This window comes from Trichechus manatus, unplaced genomic scaffold (assembly GCF_000243295.1).
Source record: "Trichechus manatus latirostris isolate Lorelei unplaced genomic scaffold, TriManLat1.0 scaffold00078, whole genome shotgun sequence".
NCBI lineage: Eukaryota > Metazoa > Chordata > Mammalia > Sirenia > Trichechidae > Trichechus > Trichechus manatus.
This window is the reverse complement of record NW_004444014.1, coordinates 11514931-11538348: the sequence shown is the minus strand read 5'-3', so window position 1 is coordinate 11538348 and position 23418 is coordinate 11514931. Positions and strand designations below refer to the sequence as shown.

Below are 23418 nucleotides of genomic sequence, written 5' to 3'. Positions count from 1 at the left end.
GGATTGTAAGAGGTATTGCTATTTTAGTTACACATTTCCCTAGAGGGAATCATAATGGTTGATGTATATGCATATTTTAAAGCAAATGACTTAAGCTATTAACATGAAGCTCAGTCTATGCTCCCGAAGACTGAGGGCATTAATATTTCAAGCCTTAGAGATACTACAAAAATGGAGAAGCAGCCAGCCCGTGTGTCTGCCCCTCCCTCCGTGGCCTCTCCAATGGCTCTGGGAACAACCACTGCCAGCGCTGAATGTGCAGCAAAGTCCCATCCAGAGCCCTGGCTCATCAAAGGTCCATGTCTTCCCCTTGGTTTCCCTCAGGGGCTGTGGAAAGTGTAGGTGGAGGGAGAACTGAAGCCTCCTTTTCACTATCACTATATCAGCAATTTAAAAAAAAACAAAACAAAACTTCATAAACACTCAAAATGGCTTCAGAGCAGAAGTGTAGGTGGAGGATCCAGGGACTGCTTTTAGCACTGCAGTGGGTCATGGAAGACAGAAACCCTCTGTTGATTAGCAGGTAGAGGCAGCCAAGGAAGGAAGCCTGGCCAATCACTATGATGGTGAAGTGAGAAAAGGGCGAGACAGCCAGTTTGGATTGAAATGTGCTAGCACTACAGGCCTCTGCCCCTCGCTCTGCAGAAAACTTATTCTCCAACCTCTGGGCCTCCAGTACAAAAACTGCTGCCACCCTGGGACATAGGGGCTGGGTGCTTTCTGTGCTGAGAAGTGGAATGAGGGCCTTGCTTCTAGCCACTGCCAGTGCTACAGAGTAAGGAAATATATTCAGACATTCCTATCTGAAAACCGAGCAATCTTCTCTACAGAAATTCCACAAGATGTAGTAAGTAGGTTCAGATTTATTTTGTGTCAACTATTAGGTATATGTGGACTGGTCTGTATCTCTGTGCTATCCAATATAGGAGCCACTAGCCAATTAATACTTGAAATGTGGTTAGTGCAATTGGGGAATTAAAATTTTAATTTAATATTAACTAAAATAGCCACATGTGGCTAGTGGCTACCAATTGAACTATGCAGTTCTAACACTTCATAGCTCAAAACCAGTGGTTTCTTCACAGAACTTATCTAATCATTACTGAGAGAAGGGGAGAGGGTGTAGAAAGAAAGGAAAGCTGTCAACAGATCTATTTGACCACTTAAACAAGATTCAAAATTCTCCACTGCTTCCAGAGACAGGATGGCACCACCTGCTGCGAGGACTATAAGGGAAGGACTCTTGAGGAGACTTTGGTATGCCCTTCTAACTCTTGGCTGATGCGAATGGGAGTAAAAGGCTTAGGATTTTGGTCACTCAGATGGGATGACACCTAAGGTTCAACACACAGAATCAGAGGCTTGGGCCACCTTTGGGGGTCATCTATGCATGGAGATCACCAGTGTGGCATGACTGGCAGAGAGCTAGAGGCAGGAGGGCTCACTTCCGGACAGGGTTTCCAGAGCCAGAGGAGGATTTAGAGGTGGAGGGACCTGGTGGCCCTTTCTGGGCACCTGCAGGCTGCACAGGCCCTTTCTTTTTGGGGATTAAGGCCTTGTTCTTGCTCTTGAATACTTTGCTGGGATCCAGCTTGTTCACAAAGGAGTCGGTCTCTTCTGTGAGCAGGTTTGTGTTGTAGGTGATGGGTTTATACATGTTGAACCATTGCTGTAGGGCAGAATTGGGAGAGAGGATCACGAATCAAAGGAGAAATGCTACTCTTTATGCTATTAAAAAAAAAAAAAAACAAACTCATTGCCATGGAGTCGATTCTGACTCATAGCGACCCTACAGAACAGAGTAGAACTGTCCCACAGAACTCAAGGAGTGGCTGGTGGATTAGAACTGCTGACCTTTTGGTTAGCAGCCAAGCTCTTAACCACTGCACCACCAGGGTTCCTTATGCTATTTAGGGTGCAAAAAAGGGAAAGCAGAGATAGCGGGGTGGAGGAATAGGGAACTAGGGAGATACCGCTGAGAGAGAACAGAGGTGAGTTTTTTTTGAAAAACTGCCTTGTAAATCTGTTAGCACTTCTTTAAATGAAAGTGATGACAGATCCAACAAACCCTGGTAAGACATACATATTGCTTTCTGTAGCCCCATAACCTTTACAATAAATGCAGTTTGAGAATTAAGAATCTGAGTAAACTCCCTTCTTTCTAAGCTAGTGAACCCTAAGCCTGGGGTGCCACATGTCAAATCATTGGGGTGCTACATCTCAAATCAGTGTCATTTTAATTTTTCTTCCTTCAACTTAGGGAGCCCTGGTGGTGCAGTGGTTAAGAGCTTGGCGTCTAACCAAAAGGTCGGCAGTTCGAATCCACCTGCTGCTCCTTGGAAACCCTATGCAGCAGTTCTACTCTGTCCTATAGGGTTGCTATGAATTGGAATCGACTTGACGGGTATGGGTTTTTTGGGCCCTCAACTTAGCCACTACCCTCCCACAGGGAGCTGCGTGACAGAGGCCAGCTGCCTGGGTTGGTGCTCTCTTCCCTACTGGTTCTCTGGGCAGCTGAGGCAAAGGACATCCACATCTACTGACCTTTAACTGATCACAACCACCCTCACAATGTTGACTGGGTAGATGTTATCATTATGTGACACTTAAGGAACGTGTACTGATGGGGAATGAGCTCCATGATAAGAGTGTTAAGTGAAAAGAACAAGAAGTGGAACAATGTGAGCAATATATTGCATTTATAATTTAGAAAAAAGGAAACAAAAAACAATATGCACACACTCATGCTTTATATGCATGGAAAAAACTGGTAACAGTGGCTGACTCTGGGGAAGTACAATAGCAGGTTGGAACATTTCTTGCAGATCAGTATAAGGTGAGGTTGTCCACCTGCACTGGAATCAGCTGCCTCGCTTATTGAAAATGCAGGTTCTGGGCTCTACTCTAGATCTCCTGAATCAGATGGTGAAGCTGGGAATCTGCAATTTAACCATTTCCTCAGATTCTTGATACACAACACAGTTTGAAAGAACAAGTGTCTTTCCCTTACCTTGACCTGTGGGCTAATGCCATAGCTGGTGAAGGCATACTGCCACTGGGGCAGGCCCAGGTGGGTGACGAGCAGGCGATAATAGGCGGTAAAGGTGTCTGTGAGAAAATGCCAGTATAAAGCTCTGTCCAGGAACCAGATCTCAGTGTCTTGCGCTAATCCTGAAATAGTAGACAAAGGAAATAAATGATAAAGGATGGCTTAAACTTTTCCCCCTTTATTTATAAAGCTATATGTACTCATGGTTTAAAAAAAAAGTCCAGCAGTAGAGAGAATGTCAAATAAAAAGTGGAAAGTTCCTTCTTTTCTCTTCTAACGTCCTAGTCCCATTCTCCAGTGGCCACTGTTACCAGTTTCTTTGGTATTCATCTACAAATTCTACAAATTCTCCAACGATTGATCAGTTGATTGATCTATCTGCTGGGCTTTGTCCATCCGGAAGTGCACTGAGGCTATCTAAGGAGAAGCTCCTTTGTGTGGAATCAGCATGCCCTCCCCTAATCTGTACCTACTGTGGTCTCTGCTTTCCTGATGGAGACAAATTCTGGATGGCTCTGGCTTTCACGAAGAGGTCTTTCTCAGGAATGAGTCAGTAGTGCTGTGAGACACCGCCATGGTGGAGCCTAGACCAGCCCACTCTCCTGTGCTGTTGAGTGATGTCCCGGTTGAGCTGAAGCAGGCACTACAGGGTCAGCTCCTGCCTTGCTCCTGTTTCTGATGCTATCCTAGTTCATCTTGTGTCTAGATAGCTGTCACAACTCCCTCCATCCTCCAGTCTCTTCCTTTTTTAAAACTGCTTGTGGTCACATACATTTTCATTTGAACCCTGCCATTCTTCTGCTAAACAGCCTTAACTGACTCCCTGCTGTCTTCCACATTGTGTCCAAACTCCTTTGACTGGTTTTCAAAGCTTCTCATGAAGAAAGCAAATGGTTTTATCTCTTCACCCACAAGATGAACCATGTAGCCCAGTGAATTTAAACTGTCATTCCCCTAAATCATTGTACTTTTCCACGGCATGGCTTTTTTGTCCCTTTGCTTGGATAGTTGGATGTTCTCTTTACCCCACCAAATCCCACTCACCTCATATCTAACTCCTATCGATACTTCAAAAGGAGCCCTGGTGGTGCAGTAGTTAAAGCACTGGGCAGCTAACCAAAAGGTTGGCAGTTTGAACCCACCAGCTGTTCCAATGGAGAAAGATGTGGCAGTCTGCTTCTGTAAAGATTTCAGCCTTGCAAATCCTATAGGGCACTTCTACTCTGTCCTATAGGGTCACTATGAGTCGGAATCGACTTGATGGCAACGGGTTTTGGATCCATAATTCAAGGTGCAGCTGAAAAACTACTGTGCTAGGGTGCAAAGAGGTTTTCTGGGTCTTGGTGCTTACAGGAGACCTGGCAGCATCTCAGGAAGCCACAGAAGAGCGTGCCTTTTTGTGACAGCTGGCGAGCAGAGGCAGCCAAGGCCATCCTCAAACTATAGGACCATACTTGTAAATGATACTTACCTGGTTTCCCACTTTTGTAGACAAGGCAAACTTTCCCATTTCCATTGCAAGAATCTAGCTCAAATATCACACTGCGAGAGTCAAAGTGAGGCTTCTCTGGTTGGTCCTCATTGGCTGCAAACCCAGAAGTGAAAAGTCATGTTCAAAGATGCTCATCGCAAACATGTACTTACTCATCCAGCTTTGCTAGGATGAAAAAACAAGGGGAAAAGGCCTTACCTTAGGCATATTCCTAAATATGATTTTCAAATGTGGGCCAAATACCCTAGCTTTCATCCATGGAGTAGGCTTCCTCTCTGGGATCCCACATCATCAATCAACAGGGTCAGGGAATCTAGGGGAAGGTGGCATGGGGAAAACAAACCAAACATTTTGGGAGTGGGACTACATAAAGACAGAGTAATCTGAATGGCCTGATGTTGACATAATTTTTTTCTTTTTCCCAGATAAGTGTTTTCCCCTCACTTATAGTGTTTTATGGTCTTTTGATTAGAATTCACTTTGCCCTGAATAATATGTATATTTATAATATTTAATTATAATGTTATAAAGTGCTAAGTCTGGTTCAGATGGAAATACTTACTTAGAAACCAAATATAATGGAGTAACAGTAAAGATAAAGTCTTAGAAATGTAAGCATCAGAAACTTTCTCTCCTGCTTCTTTCATTATAGCTATTATGAAAAAAGATTAGTATAGTCACTCGAGTGAGGGTAGTTTAGAAATCTAAGAGACAGTAGATAATCCATACAAAAATAATGTTTATTTATTTATATATATGTCCATACATACATATAATTCCATATAAATACATAAATATTTATATTTCTAATTTAAAAAAATTTTTAATTGGCTTTCCTGTCCCCCAAAGGTAATACTTTCATATTCTTCTTGATAATCATATGGTCCTAGACAGACATATAGCTATACACTTAAATGTTGTCTTCAAGATTGTTTATTGTATAAGAATGGGATATCTTTGATTTATTCTAATAATTTATTTGTACATTTCTTTGGATTTCCTACATAGGTAATCATACCAACTGTAAATAAGGACTTAGGTCTGCTTCTTGAGTTACCCGAGAAAGCAGGAACATGGCAGGTGTCACAAGTGGTTTTTATTCCCATGGATATATGGGACAATATGGAGCCTACCCCTAGCTCAGTCCTTGGCTGAGGCCCCTTGAATGCTCTCTGTTACCGAGTCTACATTTACTCTTTCGGCCTCAAGGGCAGGGAAGACTCAGCTCACCTGCTCAACAACTTCACCTTTTAGGGGTTAAAGAGCCTGAGACACAGGAGGCCAATGTGACCTTCTCCCCACCCTCTGGGGTTCTCACATATCTCTAAGTGACAGGGTCTTCCCAGGAGTCATCACTTTGCAAGCTTTACTCCTGGATTCCTTTGGTGCTATTCTCCATTTGCTTGCCCAGTTGAGGGGGAAAAAAAAACCCACCTTGAATCAGTTCTCTCTACCAGGATTTCAATGACCCCCAAGGCCTTAATGTGGAAGACAATCCTAGTTGCGTACTCAATATTCATTCTCCCTTTCTTTCTTAGTAATTAAACCCTGATTCTGTTTGCGGAGGCAATGGCACACAGCTAAAAATACTCACATCCTCAGACTCCCTTGCAGCTGTCCTGTTTTGGCTAATGGGATGTACGCAGAAGTCTATTGGGAGGGGTGTCTGAGAAAACTATTGTTTTCTTGATAAAAAGGGACAGATTCTTCCAAGAGACACTTTTTTTTCTTTTGACTTTTATTCTTCTTTTTTCCTGCCTGGAACATAGACTGGAAGCCTGGAGGTGGACTGCACATTCCTAGGCCATGAGAATGAAAACCATACCCAAAGGCTGGTGTACCAGGAAGCCAGAGGGAGGCTACATCATCGACTTTCTCAAGCAGCTGTGCTAGTTTAGTTACAGATTTCTTGTTATGAGAAGAACAAATTCCTATTGAGTTTAGACATTGTAATTGGGTCTCTGTTTTATGCAGTTAACACAGTTCTGATAAAAGAAGTGCTCATTTATACTCAGTTGCTCATAGGTTTTAGCAGCCATTTGACTTAGTATGAGCCATTTCACTCAGAAGTGACAAGCAGCTCATAGGCAGGAAAGGAGAGGAAGGGAGCTGCATTTAGACTGCCATGTTCCCTGAATGCTCTTGATAGAGTAATGTTAGTGAAGTTTGATCTGTAACTTTCATTCATTCACCAAGTATTCATTAAGTGCCTATTATGTGCCAAACATGGATCTGGGTGCTGGGAACAAAACAGACTAAGATCCAAATCCTGGGATTTTCTTCATGAAAATTTCCTTTGTTGATAAGGCTATTCTTTACTTTATTCTCGGGGTTGTAAGAAGACATGAATGGGAAGAGTTTGGTTTGGGAGAATATATTACAATGTCACAATGTCCTCCCCATGGTTTTCAGTATCGTAAACAGGAGACAAGCAGGATGAATTCTAACCCAAAGCGAAAGTTCCTCTAAGTACCTTCATCTGTATCGTCCTCCAGGTCTGCAAGAGTTGGTGCATTAGGAAGTGAATACATGGAAGACTGGTTAAGTTGACTCAGTTTTGAGATGCTGTTAATTACCATGCTTCCCAATGGAATGGTGTGATCTATGGGAACATTAAAAAAGAGAGTTACATGGAATAACAGCCTAGTTACAATGCTCATCATAAGAGCTTTTGCTTGAGTACTCTAAAGCCCAGCTATTGTTTGGTCTCAGGACAAAGAAATCTGATGAAGGGTAAAAGGAAGAGAATCACTACTGCATTACATGACCCAAAGCACCAACATTGCATGCAAAAAAAAAAAAGAAGCAATTGGGGTGTTGAGTGAGTCTCCACTGCATGTGTTAGGGTGGAATGTTGGGAAATCTGGATAAGGGGCCCAGTTGAAAGGTAAAGGATTCAAAAATATTTTCCTTCCCTCTTTCCTTTGTTTAACAAGCATTCTGCATAAAGTTACGCTTTCCAAAGGAGTAATGTTGTTGTTGTTAGGTGCTGCTGACTCATTTTCGATAGTGACCCCATGTGATTTTCTTGGCTGTAATCTTTATGGAAGCAGCTTCCCAGGTCTTTCTCCTGTGGAGCCGCTGGGTGGGTTTGAACCACTAACCTTTTGGTTATCGACCAAGCGCTTGTTAAAAGCATTCGTGATGGAAAATATCTCCGCTTCTATCTGTCATTTTCCTTTATTCCATGCAGAGAATGGTGGCAGCCTTCTTGCTTGGTTCTAGTCTTCTGTGATTAGGATGTAAATAAGGAATACACAGACTGCATATGTTCCTTATCTATTACATATAATCCTTGTAATAATAGGATGCCCGAAATGGGATGACACACAAAGACTTAGAAATCTGACTGCTGAAGAAATCACAACGGTTGAAGGCAGTAATGTAGCTGGTATACAGACTACAGAATGTCTAAAAAGAAAAGACCACCAAAGAGATAAACATAGAAGCTGTCTGTTGTCTTTTCTGTTACTGACTTTCGCTATTCATTAAAGAGTGGGATAAGAAGACTGGCATTGGGAAGATTAGATTAGAGAAGGTATTGCATTATGAACAGGGACTCATTCACAAAATCTTCATGAAACACTATTTTCCTCTGAGGCAGGCTTATGACAGCGCTAGACTGTCCCCATGATGTGAGCAAGGGAGAATCTGACAGTCAGTCTAGTCTCTGTCTGCTTTATTGTCCAAAGGTCAGGCTACAAGGGTGGGTTCTGATGATGATGACAAGAATGGTTCCTGGGCCACTGGAGGAAATGGTTCTAAGTTTAAAGCTAACTAAGTGTTCAGTGGTAGCCATAAGAAGTGCCTCTGGCCAGCGCTATATGACAGAGACAAGAAGGCTTTGGGAATCACCAAAAAATGGAACCCAGATGTATAGGCAGGAGGCCAAAGAAGAGAAGTCAGTTCTGTACATGTGCTGTGCAACAGAAGTCACTGCATTCTTAGGGATAGCAGGGGGAGGTGTAGGTTGCTTCCCAAGGACCATAGAAGATCTAGGAATGATTCAAAAACTCAGAAGTTGAAAAGGCCCTCAGAGTTGTCTCATCTAATCTCTCAGCCAGGGAAACATTCCCCTGCAGCAAGAAGGCAGACTCACCATCCAGCTTCACACTCCATGTCATGTGGAAGCCATTGGTCATCAGGTAAAAATTCTTCACATCCTCAGGCAACGCACAGTTATTTTTCTACAATCACAAAGCAGCTGAGTGTTAGGTAAGGGCTGGGAAAGAGGGTACAGGGCTATGCCTCAAAGCAGATGGGGACACTATTTACCATGTTTCAGATCCTGAAACTAGGAAGACTCTGATAATTACCCAACAAAATTCTATCAGAGCCACTGAGGTCTACAAAGCAGAGTCACTGGTTTGTTCTCTTTTTTGCCTCACCAGACAAGGTAGACTAGCTGTCTACTCTGTCATGATGCTGCCTCAACAGAGAGCTGTTTGGGAAGGAGTTCAAAGGGAACTGGCTGAAGAAGAGACTTAGAGGAAGTCGGTGAAGTCCTAGGCAAAGTTTCAGAATGTTGGAGCAAAGTAATTATTGACATAAATTTCAGATCTATGCTCATAAATTATTTTCTGAAACAAATTATTGGAGAAATGAGAACATCTTAAAAGTAGAGAGTATGTACTGTTACACCATTTAATGCAATGAGCCTATTCTAATAGTTTTGACAGTTCTTTGAAAGAAAAAAAACAAAGTGCAATGGGATATAAAAAATTCATATGGATAACAAATCATCCAAGCTGGTGGTGGAGAGAACAAAGGAATAGCTTAGTACTTTCTCAGGAAGTACTAGGAGCAAGCCCTAAATTCTAAATAATGTGTTAAGTAGGAAACCCTGGTGGTGTACTGGTTAAGAGCTATGGCTGCTAACCAAAAGGTTGGCAGTTTGAATCCACCAGGCACTCCTTGGAAACCCTATGGGGCAGTTCTACTCTGTCCTATAGGGTCGCTATGAGTCAGAATCAACTCCACAGCAATGGGTTTGGTTTTTTGGTTTATGTCTGTGCACATGCCTGACTAGTATTCTCTTCTCTAGCCAACTCAAACCACTGGTGTGCACAGAAGGCTGAGTTCTTCGATTGCTTTCCTGGGCCCCTTACAGTGACTTCCTGACATGGTTATGGAGGTAAAAGGGCACTATGTTAGTAACTCTTACTGGACCCTTTGGTAATATGACACTGACCATTGCTTATGTCAAGTTTCTTTAGGCCGTACTGTCAGTCAGTTTTAGATACCAATGTGTGGGGAAGTATGGTATAGCAGGATAATCTGAGTTCACTTCCTAACTGCCACTATCTGAGTGACCTGGAGCATGTCACTTACACTCGGCAACTCTAGTTGAAGAATAATCTCTGAGTATACAAAACGCAGGAGGTGGAAGGGGATGTGAACTGGCTTGGAAGGAAGACAGAAGACTAGGAAATTATTCCGATTTGAGACCACAGCATTCTCAAGAACTATAGGTGAGAAGACAGCTTCAAGCTTGCAGATGATTTTAACCAACGCCTTTAGGTTACTAAATGGACAACAACTGTCATTTTAATGAAATAAGTTTTTAATTTCCGTGATCTAAAAATTAAAATATGTATTCTGATTAGGTTTGTTTTTCCCTCTTCACCACCTAGTACCCAATCTCACAGATGTAAAACCTAAGGGATTCTCTGACTCCTGGGACTAACTGATTTATTTAAGGTTAGCCCTTATTATCTCCTGTATGGCTAAATTCTCTGTGCTTTCAGAAAAGAAAAAATGTGCATGCAGAATGCCTTTCTCAAACACCAGGACCCTGGCATAAGAAGCCTACAGTAATCAGTGTTCTGACAAGGTTCTTGGTCCTTCTGTGGCCCAAAAGACCAGCATCCACTCCGTGATTTTGGTCATTAGTGCCATCTAGTGGTAGAAACAAGGAAACCATTGTCTACCAGCCCTTTTTGTTTTTCGTGTTCAACGAGGTATGTTGCTTTTTGATTGAATGAATGCAAAACCAGTTCTAGTTGCTACTTCTTTTTTCTAAAAAAAATTTTTTAGTTTTTTTATCTTTTGTATATTTCTGTTGTTGTTGAGAACATACGTGGCAGAACACACCCCAACAATTTCTAATGTACAATTCAATGACATTGATTACACTCTTCGAGTTGTGCAACCATTCTCACCCTCCTTTTCTGAGTTGTTCCTATCCCATTAACATAAACTCACTGCCCCCCTAAGGTTCCTATGTAATCTTTCAAGTCGCTATTGTCAATTTGATCCCATATAGATAGATCTTAAAAGACCACACTGCTCAAGGAAGACATTCTTTACTAGTTAAACTAAACTATTGTCTGGTTTTAAGAATACTTCAGGGGATATTTTTAGTTTAAAGTTTAAAGATTATCTCAGGGCAATAGTTTCAGGGGTTCTTCCAGCCTCCACGGCTCCAGAAAGTCTGGATTCCATGAAAATATGAAATTCTGTTCTACATTTTCCCCCTTTTGATCAGTATTCTTCCACAGAATCTTTGATCAAAATGTTCAGTAATGGGCTGGAGCACGAGGAAGAAGGAAAGTCTAGAAAAGGAGAAGGAAATGGAATGTGTGGCTAATTGCCTCCATGAACAACTGCCTCCTTTTGCCATGAGACCAGAAGAACCGGGTGGTGGCCAGCTACTAGCCTTTCTTAATGATGATTCTACAAGAACCCAGCTGAAAAGGGCTGGTAGACCATTCAGCATTGTTCGTCTTTAAGTTAAGTGGGAGAATTTCAGTAGTAGTGATTGTAACATTTATTATGGCATTTATTTCACTCAAGAAGGAAATTTTGGTATTATTTTATCCAGTATTTAAAAAATACTCAGAATTCATAAAAATAGAAAAAAATCTGTGAAATCAAGTATTTAATACATTTAGTATTTATAAATACTAAAATTTATAAACAAACTGTCAAGTAAAAAAAATCATAAAAAACATTAATCCTACATTGTCATTCTAATATAAATTACTGGTGGCCCCTGGCTCTGCTGCTTCCTTGGTGCTTTCTCCTGGGGAGAAAGTCAAGAAGGGGGAATAAAAGTGCTGACCAGTGTACAAAATAATAGTGTTGCATTAACATAGAACTGCAGTCTCTATCTAGCCCAATGATAACTCCAACACATATCTCCCAATTATTAACATTTTTTCCCTCTCCCAAGGAAGTGATCTATAATAGTTTCATTAAGCTACTACAGAAAAAGTCCACCACAAGCTGTGTTACTGCTTCATCATTAGAAGCCACTCATGGTTTGTGAGCTATTAGCTGGATTCCCAGAAAACCTTCATAGGCACTGCCAGAGCCTCAATGGAAGGGCTAAAGTTAGTCACTGCCTCCTGCTCATCTTCTCTATGTCTGGACAATCCTGCCCCCCACTGCTCCCTCTCCTTTTAGAGGTCATTTGATCAGGGAAGGGAGCTGGGTGGCAGATGCAGGATTGCTTGCAAAGAGGGTGTTATGGAATGAATTGTGTCCCCCCAAAATACGTGTTGGAATCCTAATCCCTATACCTGTGGATGTAATCCTGTTTGGAAATAGGGTTTTCTTTGTTATGTTAATGAGCCATATCAGTGTAGGGTGTGTCCTAAACCTGATCAACTTCTGAGTTATAAGGAGCAGCACAGACACAGAGACAAGCAAGCACAAATTCAGGGAAGACAGATGCCACATGAAGATTGCCAAGGAACTGAGGAACATCAGGGCTACAGAAGCTGAAAGAGAAAAAGATCTTCCCCAGAGTTGACAAGAGAGCCTTCCCCTATAGCCAGAACCCTGAATTCAAACTTCTAGCCTCCTGAACTGTGAGAAAATAAATTTTTGTTCTCTAACTCTTTTGTGCCTAGTGGTACGTATAATGACCATGAACTTTATCAGGCTCTGGGGTTTATTGGGAAGCTGCTGTACCACTGACAGCACGTGCTGCTGAAAGGCAGGGGCCTTTATGATTGTTTGAACAAACGAGTGTGTGCTGCAAATTACTGTTTTTACAGGGTGTTGTATGAGGTGTGTGAATTTTTGGTAGGAAAAACAGAAATTTTGAAAATTTTTATTCATTACACATATACACCAATAGACCCGTGGGGGACTCGGGGGTATAATTAGTTGTACTTCATATGTACCACTAAATACTTAGTGTAGGCTTGTGGGAGGGGGCAAGAAAAAAAAAATCCAAACTACCTACCAAAAATTCAGATACCCATAATGATTTCGCTGGTGTGCTTCCATTAATGAAAACACATGGTATCAACAAAAAATTCACAGCAGAAAATAATTGGGTTACCAAAGGATTAAAGTCGCCCACTTGTGGTATTTGTGTTACAGCAGCACTAAAAAACTAAGGGAGTCAGAGCATGAAAATTAATGTTTCTGTAGGTGCTTGACCATGCTGGGTAGGCTCTCCATGAGCCTGTTTGTGACCACAACCAGATCAAGGACTGCCCAGGATGCCCATCAAGGAGTAGCAATAAAACCGTGCTGGAAACGTGAGGCAATGAAGACAACTGCATCTATTAAAACTCCTCTCAGGAAGGACATCAATGTAGTGGAGGAAAAACCTAGACGGGCTGTGGAGGAATGCCGTGAGATCTCCCGGAGAAATCTTAAGTTTATTCTCAAACTCCCTTCTAAGGAGGGGTAGAGGGCCTGGTTAACTGGAATCTTTTGTTTTGCTAAGTGAGGTAGGACAGCTGGGGCCAGAGCTGAATCACTTAAGACTCAGAGTAGAGGCAACATACTCTTCCCAAAATGCTTTCTCCACACAAAACATCAGTCTCCCTCTAAAAACACATGGTGAAAAAATATATAAGTATTGGCTTGTGTGGGGGCACCACATGTCCTGGTGTAGCTCTGTGTATGGCCAACATCAGCCAAGACAGCTTCCAGAATAGCATTGCCCCCAGACTTAACCAATCATTGGGATTTTACAATCGGGGGAATTAGTAGGGGAAACCTTTGCACTTGCAGCCTCCTTGCTTTGAGGTGGTGGATGTGGTAGCCTCACTCTCAGGATTGAGATGAAGGGATGCTTGTGGGAAAGATGCTGGGTGACCTTGGGAAAGTTCTACACTCTTTCTGACCTTTTAAAAAGAAATCTAACTCACTCATTCATTTATTTGTTCATTCATTCATCTGACCTTTACTAAGTGTCTGTTATGGAATAAATACTGTGCTGAGCACCAGAAACAGAAAAAGGAATGAGACAAGGTGCAGGAGGCGGTGGAGGACATGTAGGTTGCTTATTCAAATCCATCTTCCTCCTCTATCTCCTTGACAGAATGCTGACTTTGTTTGAGATGGAAATGTGCCTAGTAAAATATTTGTATCCAGAGCCTCTTCTGCAACTAGTGCTGGACATTAAAATGTAAATAGAAGTCCAAAGAAGGAGTTTCTAGGAAAACTTTCACTTTCCTGTTGAAAGATGACAGACGTGGCTGGCAATATCCCTTACTTTTTCTTCCTGCCTTGAGCTTGGAAGTGATAGGGGCTGTAGCAGTCATTTTCTACCATGAACGAAAAGGCCAAAAGAATTTCAGAAATAGTGATTTAATGTTGTCAGGGCTGATGAACCAAGTGCAGCAACTGTTTATCTCAGGACTTGTTATGCAAGAAAGATTAATTCCTATTTGTTTAAGCTATTGTTAGTTTAATATTATATTTCTTCAAACCGAACAAATTCCTAATTTTTTATAGAGACAAATGTGAAACAGATAAGTATTGTGGAGCTGTAAGTGGAAACAACAACTAGGAAGAAACAGTGAGAGAGGTAGAGGAAGAATCAGAAGAGGCTGGTACTTTCAAATCCAAGGGAGGAGAGAGCTAGGTAGAGGGGACGACGGTTAACAGTGAGAAATGCATGAGACGTCAAGTGAGATGAATACTGTTTTGGCAATGGAGAGTTACCTGGTGATTTTTGACAAAGAGGAGTCCATGGAATGGCAGTGGAGAAAGAAAGGTGCAGAAGGCTGAAGAGTGGTTGGGAAGTGAAGAAAGGGGACAATAATTGAGACCAGGGGTTGGCAAACTATAGCTCACTGGACCTATTTGGCCCACCACCTATTTTCGTAAATAAAGTTTCATTGGAACCCAGTCACACCCATTATTTCAGTATTGTCCATGGTTGCTTTCAGTGCTACAGTGGCAGAGATAAGTATTGCAACAGTCACTGTATAGCCCACAAATCCAAAAATATTTACTATCTTACCCTTTAAAAACAAGTTTGTCAACTCCTAATTTAGACTTTTTTTTAATATGTGTGGCTATGCAAAGGAACAAAGGGAGAGGGAGTCAGAGGGAGACACGAGGCTTGAACATTTTTACTATGTTCTATGGAGAAGCTGTCAGTATAAAGCGGGGAGTTGAAACCATGGAAAGAGAGGGACTAACCACTGGAGGAAAACACAGAGAGATATCAGGGTTGAGTATGAGCAGGAGGTGAGGGAGTAACTAGTGACATGGTGTGGTACCATAAATCACTTTTGTGTGGCCTTTCTAGCCATGGTCTTGTAACTCCCATCCAAGTGATTGGGTGGGACAGTGTGATAGGGTAATTGTGGCCCACCAAAGATATAGGTCAGTTTTGCCATCCCACTGTGCTTGAAATGAGCCACCTCAGAAGGGGGAAAAGAGAAGTTCCCACTACCACCAAGGAAGGAGAGCCAGTGGGTCCTTTAGACCCAGGATCCCTGCGCTGAGAAGTTCCTAGAACCAGGAGACAGAGAGAGAACTGTAACACTAATGGCAGTGAGACGCAGCAAACAGAGACCCAGCAGCAGAGATTCGGCAGAAGGAGACTGCCCAGTGGGCTTCCTGGCCCACAGAGAGAGAAAGCTGAGTGTCTTTGGGCAGAGGCTGAGGGCCAGGGAGAGGCATGCCTGCGAGCACCGCTGGTAAGAGGCTGTCCTGATGGAAGAACTGTAGCCTGAGTATTCCCGAGCCTAAATTGTAACTATTACTTCCCTAATAAACCTCATAATTGTAAATACTGTTTGTCAGTTCTGTGTGGCCAGTGCAATGAATTATCGAACCCAGCAGAGAAGTAGAGAGTGTTGTGGGAGGGACGGTTGGTGTTAGAATTGGTAAAGATGGTGGAGAGAGGAGGCACATTTGACCTCTGCCTCATAAGAATCAGCCTTGGGCTGTTGATCTTGATTCTCCTTCCCCCTTGTGAAGTTAGAGAAGGTCAGACACCACCCTTGCGCACTGCTTTTACACATGGTGCCTCCAGGCTGATTTCTCCTACCAGGAATGCTTATAATGATTCATAATGAGTGTGTGAAGAACAGCTCTGCAATAAGGTTCAGAAACTGCTCTTTGCAAACTGTAGAAAAAGCTAGGCTGAAAAGAAAGGGGATATTCTAGCAAATCATTTGGTCTCTGTAGGTCATAGTTTTATCATCAGTAAAATGAATTTTTATCTGGAGATTGGAAAGTCTAACCAATCAAGAATTGCAAAGCATTCTGCAACTATAAAATGTCACTGAAATGCTTAACAATAATAGAATTCTCCTGGCAGTAGGATGTTGTGGGAATTAAGAGGCAGATGCTTTCATGGTGCCTGAAAGATGAAAAGCTCAGCGTAGACGTTAGATATTACTAACTACCATCATTACAAAAGGCACAGTGCACATGAATTATACAACGGCACAGAACAAGGCAGATTGAAACTACTTTTAAAGAACAAAAAAGGGTGAAATATATTAAAATGGGAAGAGGTTGTTCACTTTTTCTTTTAACCTTAGGGGACTACAGCAGGTATATGGCCATTTAGGTTTTAGTTTTCAACCATTTCTTCCTGGATTTGCACCACAGAATCACAAAATATTAGATTAGAGCTGGATGAGTCCTTTGACAACACTGATTCCAAACCACTTATTTTACAGGTGATGAATGGAGACTCAGAGAAATTACATTACGGCCAAGGGCCCAGAACTGGCATGAGACTTCTACCCTTGGCTGTTTTTCCCACATCATAATGCCGCCACAGTCTTACAGTTATATCTTATCTCAGCAAGCTTCCCAAAGGGCTGCATTTGCCTAAAGGGGCTGAAGCAGGGGCACTGGGCCTCCACTTGGAGGGCCTTATCTGGCTATGGAATCCCTGGGTGGCACAAATGGTTAACGTGCTCAGCTACTAACCAAAAGGTTAGAAGTTTGAGTCTACCCAGACGTGCCTCTGAAGAAAGGCCGGGAGACCTACTTCCAAAAAGTCAGCCATTGAAAACACTATGGAGAGCAGTTCTACTCTGACACACATGGGGTCGTAATAAGTTGGAATTGACTTGATGACAACTGGTGGTATCTGGCTATATTTAAGCAGCTGTGGCTTGGTTGGGGTGTTGGTTCCCTCTCTGTCTCCCTGACCCAACTCTTCCTCATTTCAGAGTGATCTTATTAAAATGGGGGTCATTTTGGTAAAGGCTGAGAGAGTCAGAAAGAGTGAATTAGAGCTGTAGAAGTCCTAGAAAATGCTATACAAGTGAAACATCACTTATAAAACTGCCAAAGCCTGCTGTTTTTTGATCCTCTCCACCATAATCCTGTGGAGGCAGGTTTTATTAGTCCTATTTTACGGATGGGGAAACCAAGGCCTAGAGTGAATCAACGGTTGTTAAAGTTAGAAAAAGACCTCTGTCATTTTGGACCTCCCCCATTTCACCCACAAGGAATTTGTTTTTTTCATTAATCCCACTGTGAGCTCTTTATGGCTAGAAGCCAAGATCACTTGATCTCTGCATTCAGATGCTTTGCTCAAGTGAGGTCTCTCTCCTGTGAGGGACGCTGCAGGGAAATACATCCTTTTCCTCTAACCTTCTCTATTTTCCCTTAGCCTTCAAGCTGCCATGAGCAGATAGTTCTCCAAACAGATGAATCTCTAGGGTCAGCCCTCTAGAAAAGTGGGACATATTAGTCCCTTGGGATCCTCTTACTCGCCTTGTATAGGCATGTCTTAGTTATCCAGTGCTGTTATAACAGAAATACCACAAGTGAGTGGCTTTAACAAACAGAAATTTATTTTTTCACAGTTAGGAGACTAAAAGTCCGAATTCAGGGTGCTGGCTCTAGGGGAAGGCTTTCTCTCTCTGTCAGCTCTGGAAGAATGTCCTTGTCTCTTTTGAGCTTCTGTTCCTGGGCAATCTTCATGTAACTTAGTATCTCTCTTCCCCCATTTCTGCTTGCTTGCTTGTTTGTTTCATCTCTTTTATATCTCAAGAGATTGACTTAAGACACATCCTACACTAATATTATCTAATTAACATAACAAAGAAAAACCCATTCCCAAATGGGATGATAACCACAAGTACAGGGGTTAGGATTTTTTTCCCCTTATGTTCATTGCTGCTTTATTTACAATAGCAAATAAATGAAAACAACCGAAGTGCCCATCAACAGATGAATGGATAAGCAAATAGATACAATGGAATACTAAGCAACCATAAGGAACAATGATGAGCCCCTAAACATACTGTAACGTGGATGGACCTGGAAGGCATAATGTTAAGTGAAATAAGCCAAGCATATAAGGACAAATAGTAGGTATGATCTTCCTTTTACAAGGAGACAAGAATATAGAGACCAGTGTTCATTGGTGGTAACCAGGGAGAAAGGAGGGAAAAGTATGTTTTAGATCATAGAGACTAGTTCTTTTTGGTGATGGGAAAAGTGGCACTGAATGTGGATGCAGTGAGCACAGCACAACCAAAGTAAAAATGAGGGTTTGAGCACATATGGATGGATATAGGCGTATTGGTATACGGGTAGGTACAGGTGTGTACATAGGTAAGAACAGATAGAAGTATCTATAAAACAACCAAAACCAAACCCATTGTCATCAAGTCAGTTTCAACTCATAGTGACCCTATAAAACCAAAAACCAAACCCATTGTTCTCGAGTCAATACCAACTCATAGCGACCCTACAGGACAGAGTAGGACTGCCCCACAGAGTTTCCAAGGGGTACCTGGTAGATTCGAACTGCTGACCTTTTGGTTAGCAGCCATAGCTCTTAACCACTACACTACCAGGGTTTTCAGTGACCCTATAGGACAGGGTAAAACTGCCACATAGGGTTTCCAAGACTGCAATCTTTTTTTTTTTTTTTTAATTGTACTTTAGATGAAGGTTTACAGAGCAAATCAGTTTCTCATTAAACAATTACACACATATTGCTTTGTGACATCAACTACCAACCCATGACATGTCAACATCCTCCCCTTCTTGAATTTGGGTTCCCCATTACCAGCTTTCCTGTCCCCTCCTGGCTTCTTGTCCCTGCCCTTGGGCTGGTATGCCCATTTAGTCTTGTTTTGTTTTATGGGCCCATCTAACCTTTAGCTCATGGGTGAATCTGAGGAATAACTTCATTACTGAGCTATAAGGGTGTCTGGGGGCCCTATTCCCAGGATTTTTCCAGTCTCTGTCAGACCAACAAGTCTGGTCCTTTTTTCCTTTCTTATGTGAGTTAGAATTTTGTTCCACATCCCTCTCTAGCTCTGCCCAAGGCTGCAGTCTTTACAGAAGCAGACTGCCACATCTTTCTCCCATGGAGTGGCCGGTAAGTTTGAACTGCTGACCTTTTGGTTAACAGCTGAGGACTTAACCACTGCATCACCAGGGCTCCTTACAGAAGTAATTATAGGTATATGTAAATACAAATATGTAGGTGCAGGCACATATATTCATTGAAGACACAACCACGGATACTCCTCAGACATAACCAAACACCTTCCAAGAGTGGTTTTCTGGGTTTGAAAGCTTAGGACCATAGTCTCACGGGACAACCCAGTCAGTTGGCATAACACAGCTCACAAATCTCATGATCTGCATCCTAGTGAAGTAAGTAGCATCTGGGGTCTTAAAAGCTTATGAGCGGCCATCTGTGACACAACTACTGGTCTCTACTTGCCAGGAGCAAAATAGTAAGAAGGTAACCAAAAACTCAGAGAAGAAACAAGTCTACATGAGCCACGACCTCCTTTACCCAGAGACCAGAAGAACTAGATGGTGCTCAGCCACCACCACTGATCATTCTGACCAGGGTCTTAATAGATGGTCCCGGACAGAATGGGAGAAAAATGTGGAGCAGAACTCAAACTCTTTAAAAAAAAAAAAGCGCCAGACAAACTGGAACAGCAGAAAACAGAGGACTCCCTGAGACTATTGCTCTGAGACACTCTTTAAACCTAGAACCGAGCCTAACCCCTGAGATCACCCTTCAGTGAAATAGCAGAGTGGCACACAAAATAAAGGATATTACCTGTAAGATCTCTGCTCTACTTAAAAACCACCTGTATAAGACCAAAAGGTCAACAATTACTCAAAAGCAAACATGAGAAGATGGGGGCAGGGAAACTACAGTAGGGGAAATGGAACAAACAGAACACAATTAAAGAGAATGTTGACACATCGTGATAAACGCAACCAATGTCACCGAACAATTTGTGCAGAAATTGTCAAATGGGAACCCAGTTTGCTGTGCAAATCTTCACCAAAAACAATTAAAATATTATTAAAAAAAAAAAAAAAAAGAACAAGTGCTAGGGAAAAAACACCAAAGCATAACAGCATATAGTGTTCTGATGTGTGTTATGTTCAACAACTTTTCATTTGTCTCATTAAATTCTTCTTTTTTCCAATGTAGGCAAAGGTTATAGTAAATATGACATTTGTCATATGAGTGGTTCATAAAATAGGAATGACTGTGATTCTGAATCTTGTTCATGTCACTTTCTGTGCATAATATGCAATACTTACATGTTCTAGTTTTGTTCCTTAAGAGGTTACCAGCTGATGGTTCCAATCATACAAGAGGAACAGACATGGAAATCTTGTCCATATAAATAGTCTTGCCATTAACAGAGGCATTACTTATTCATACGCTAAATAGGTTATAAAGAATCAGTGTATTATGTGCAATTAAAATAGAGAAAAAATAAAGTCACATCCTTTCAGGCATAAATATATAAGTATTTAAATTTCATAGTAAACAAATATACTTCTAAGTGAGGATTTTCCCTTATTTCCAATCAAGATAACGTTCAATTTATAATCAACTTTTAATTTGGACCTCCTTTTTTTTTTTGTAAATATGGTTGCAAAAACTGAGCTGCAGCTGCTTTCTTTTAAACAATTCTCCCCTGAACACACACCTCTCTCTTGGATGGGTCAAGACAATTTGGTACACTAAGGCAGCAACTCTCAGGAAGATACCTGAGAGGGAAGGCATGCCCTTCGTCCTATTCCCCCTACCACCATACCCACTTTTTTTAGTTTGAGGTTATAATGTCAAAACAGAAAGTCTTATAAGGTCTGAAAATAATTAATCTATAAAATAAGGCAGTTTTATGATGTAAAAACATTAGTTCTTTGTCAAACGGTACATTCTTCCATCTTCATTTGCTGTTACCAACTGTCAGCATCTTCGTTAAAGATCGTTTTTTTCTTCATAGTGACACCAACAGGCAGCTCTTTGGCTGTCTAGGTATGGTTTACAGCCTAAATGTATAACACTGTCAAACAAGAGCTCCACTGTTGTTTCACATGCCTGAACATGCTGAGCTAGTCCTAGTGTTTTCTGCACATCCCCGCAGATCTTGGCGAGGCAATACTGGAACTCCTCATCACAGTCATTCTTGCTTTTGCCACAGGTCTCCTAGCACCTGTCGTGTTGGTTGCAGCACTTTGTCAGGGAAGGGATGCCAATGTTAAGGTGAACGCCAAACAGCGGAGAGGGAGGGTTTATAACCACAATGTGGGTAAGGCTTAGATCCGTCACTGCACTTATATTGGCAGAGCCCGTCCTCGCCTACCAGGAGGTGCAAGGCGGCATTCAGGTGCGTGTCTATCTTGTGAACGCCATTCCAGATGGTCTCAAGGGTGGCCCTACAGTCGGTTGTCTGGGCCTGCTCCTGCCACGTGAGAGTGGCGGCTAGGAGGAGGACCAGGAGGGCGAGCGCAGGCTGCGGCCACAGGAGCGGGGTCATCCACTCAGCACCGAGCCTCACAGGGCCCCACGGAGACCCCGGGGCGCCCTAGGCAGCGGCATGGGCCGGGGACTTGGCGGCTGCTGCCGGCTCCATGCCCGCGCCTCCTTCCTGGCTGGCTGGCCGCCCTCGCCGCCGCAGACGCCTTCACCGCGCTCCCGCGAGGAGGAGGCACCGCCGTTGCCCAGGGGTTAGGATTTACAACACATTTTCTGGGGACATAACCCAATCCATAACAAGGCACTTCTGAAACAGGCACAAACCAGGGTTCGCCCTGCCAAACCAGCCACAGGAAAACATGTTCTTCAGCAACCCTCTGGATGAGAATGCATGGCAGGGGGCATTCCAGACCAGCTCAAAACTTCTGTTCTTCACTGTTTAAGTGACAAAAGCAGGTAAGAAAACAGTACCTAGAACGGTGCCCCTATTTTAAATAATAATAATAAAAAATTATACAAAAACCTGTTCTTTAAGATAAGCTAGATAACTGGGATCTTCTAAAAATCAAACACCTATGCTCTTCAAAAGACTTCACCAAAAGAGTAAAAAGAGATTTAAAAAAAAAATAAAAAATAAAACCTAAAGAAAAAATTTATAACAAAAACTGTTAAATACTTAGGAATCAACATCACAAAAACTCAGAATATCTGTATGGAAAAGACTACAAACTAAATTAAAGGAAATTAAAAACCTAAATAAAAGAAGACAGGAAGGTTCAAAATCTTAAAATTGCAATTCTCCCCCTAACTAATTTCAGTTAAACCTCAAAAAAGTTTTTCTAGTCACCCAACAAGCTGATTCTAAAGTTTTATAAAACAGAAATCCAAGAACAGCTGAGACTCAAGTCCCTCCAGGTATCAAGATTTCTTATAAAGCTAAAAGCATTAATAATTAAGGCAGTGTGGTATCAAGTCAGTTTTGACTCATCACGACCCCATGTGACCAAGCAGAAATGCCCCATAGGGTTTTCTAGGCTGTAATCTTTATGAGGACAGATGGACAGGTCTTTCTCCCACAGAGCTGCTGGATGGGTTCGAACCACCAACCATTCCGTTAACAGCTGAGCACATTAGCTGTCTGCACCACCTAGCAATTTCTTTTGACTCACAAACCAAACCCATTGCCTTCGAGTCGATTCTGACGCATAGTCATGATTCTGACTCATAGTGACCCTATAGGACAGAGTAGTTTCTAAGGAGCACCTGGTGGATTTGAACTGCCCACTCTTTGGTTAGCAGCCGTAGCACTTAACCACTATGCCACCAGGGTTTCCTTTGTTCAAAAACTCTCCCCAAAGGCTTTTAAAACTTACATACCCCTGCACACATTTAAATGATATTTGAGAGACTTCAGTATAAGTTTAAATAGCTGCAAAGGATGAATTTCTGAAGTATCATGGTGACATTCTGAAATAAAACTGATGTATCATTCTTCTAAATGTATGTCATTATAATTATTAGTATACAGTTGATCATAACTATATACTTTGAAAATTAAACATAAAAGGTGAAATCTTATTGGAAATGTATCTCTTGAGGAGACAATGGGGGAGATGCCTGGATTGGAACAATATCCTGGTAACATTACATGTGGGTGAGGGGAAGGCTACTGTGAAAGAGAATGAGAAAGGAAAAAGAGCAGGCAGCCTGTACCACAGGCCTCAGGCATTATCAATTTTAGGAAAGCAGCCCCCAAAACCCATTGCTGTCAAGTCCACTCTAACTCATAGTGATCCTACAGGACAGAGAAGAACTGCCCCCATATGGTTTCCAAGGAGTGGCTGGTGGATTTGAACTGCTGACCTTTAGGTTAGCAGCCGAGCTCTTACCCACTACACCATGACGGCTCCTAGAAAAGAACACATATGAAGTTTAAGGATCTAGAAA

The 23418-nt window shown here is 42.1% G+C and overlaps 1 protein-coding gene and 1 pseudogene across 1 annotated transcript in view; both read right to left on the bottom strand.

Annotated features, from left to right (window-relative positions):
• Positions 1–719: 719 nt before the first annotated feature.
• TPGS2 (tubulin polyglutamylase complex subunit 2) overlaps positions 720–23418 on the bottom strand; it is a 47844-nt gene continuing 25145 nt past the window's right edge. The window contains exons 3-7 of the mRNA XM_004380904.3: positions 8641–8728; positions 7015–7143; positions 4521–4634; positions 3011–3171; positions 720–1669 (exon numbers count right to left, since the gene is read on the bottom strand). Coding sequence (XP_004380961.2) covers positions 1442–1669; positions 3011–3171; positions 4521–4634; positions 7015–7143; positions 8641–8728 — 720 coding nt within the window. The 3' untranslated portion in view covers positions 720–1441. The remainder of the gene's footprint in view (positions 1670–3010; positions 3172–4520; positions 4635–7014; positions 7144–8640; positions 8729–23418) is intronic.
• Positions 20948–21532, bottom strand: LOC105756506 (group XIIA secretory phospholipase A2 pseudogene; annotated as a pseudogene).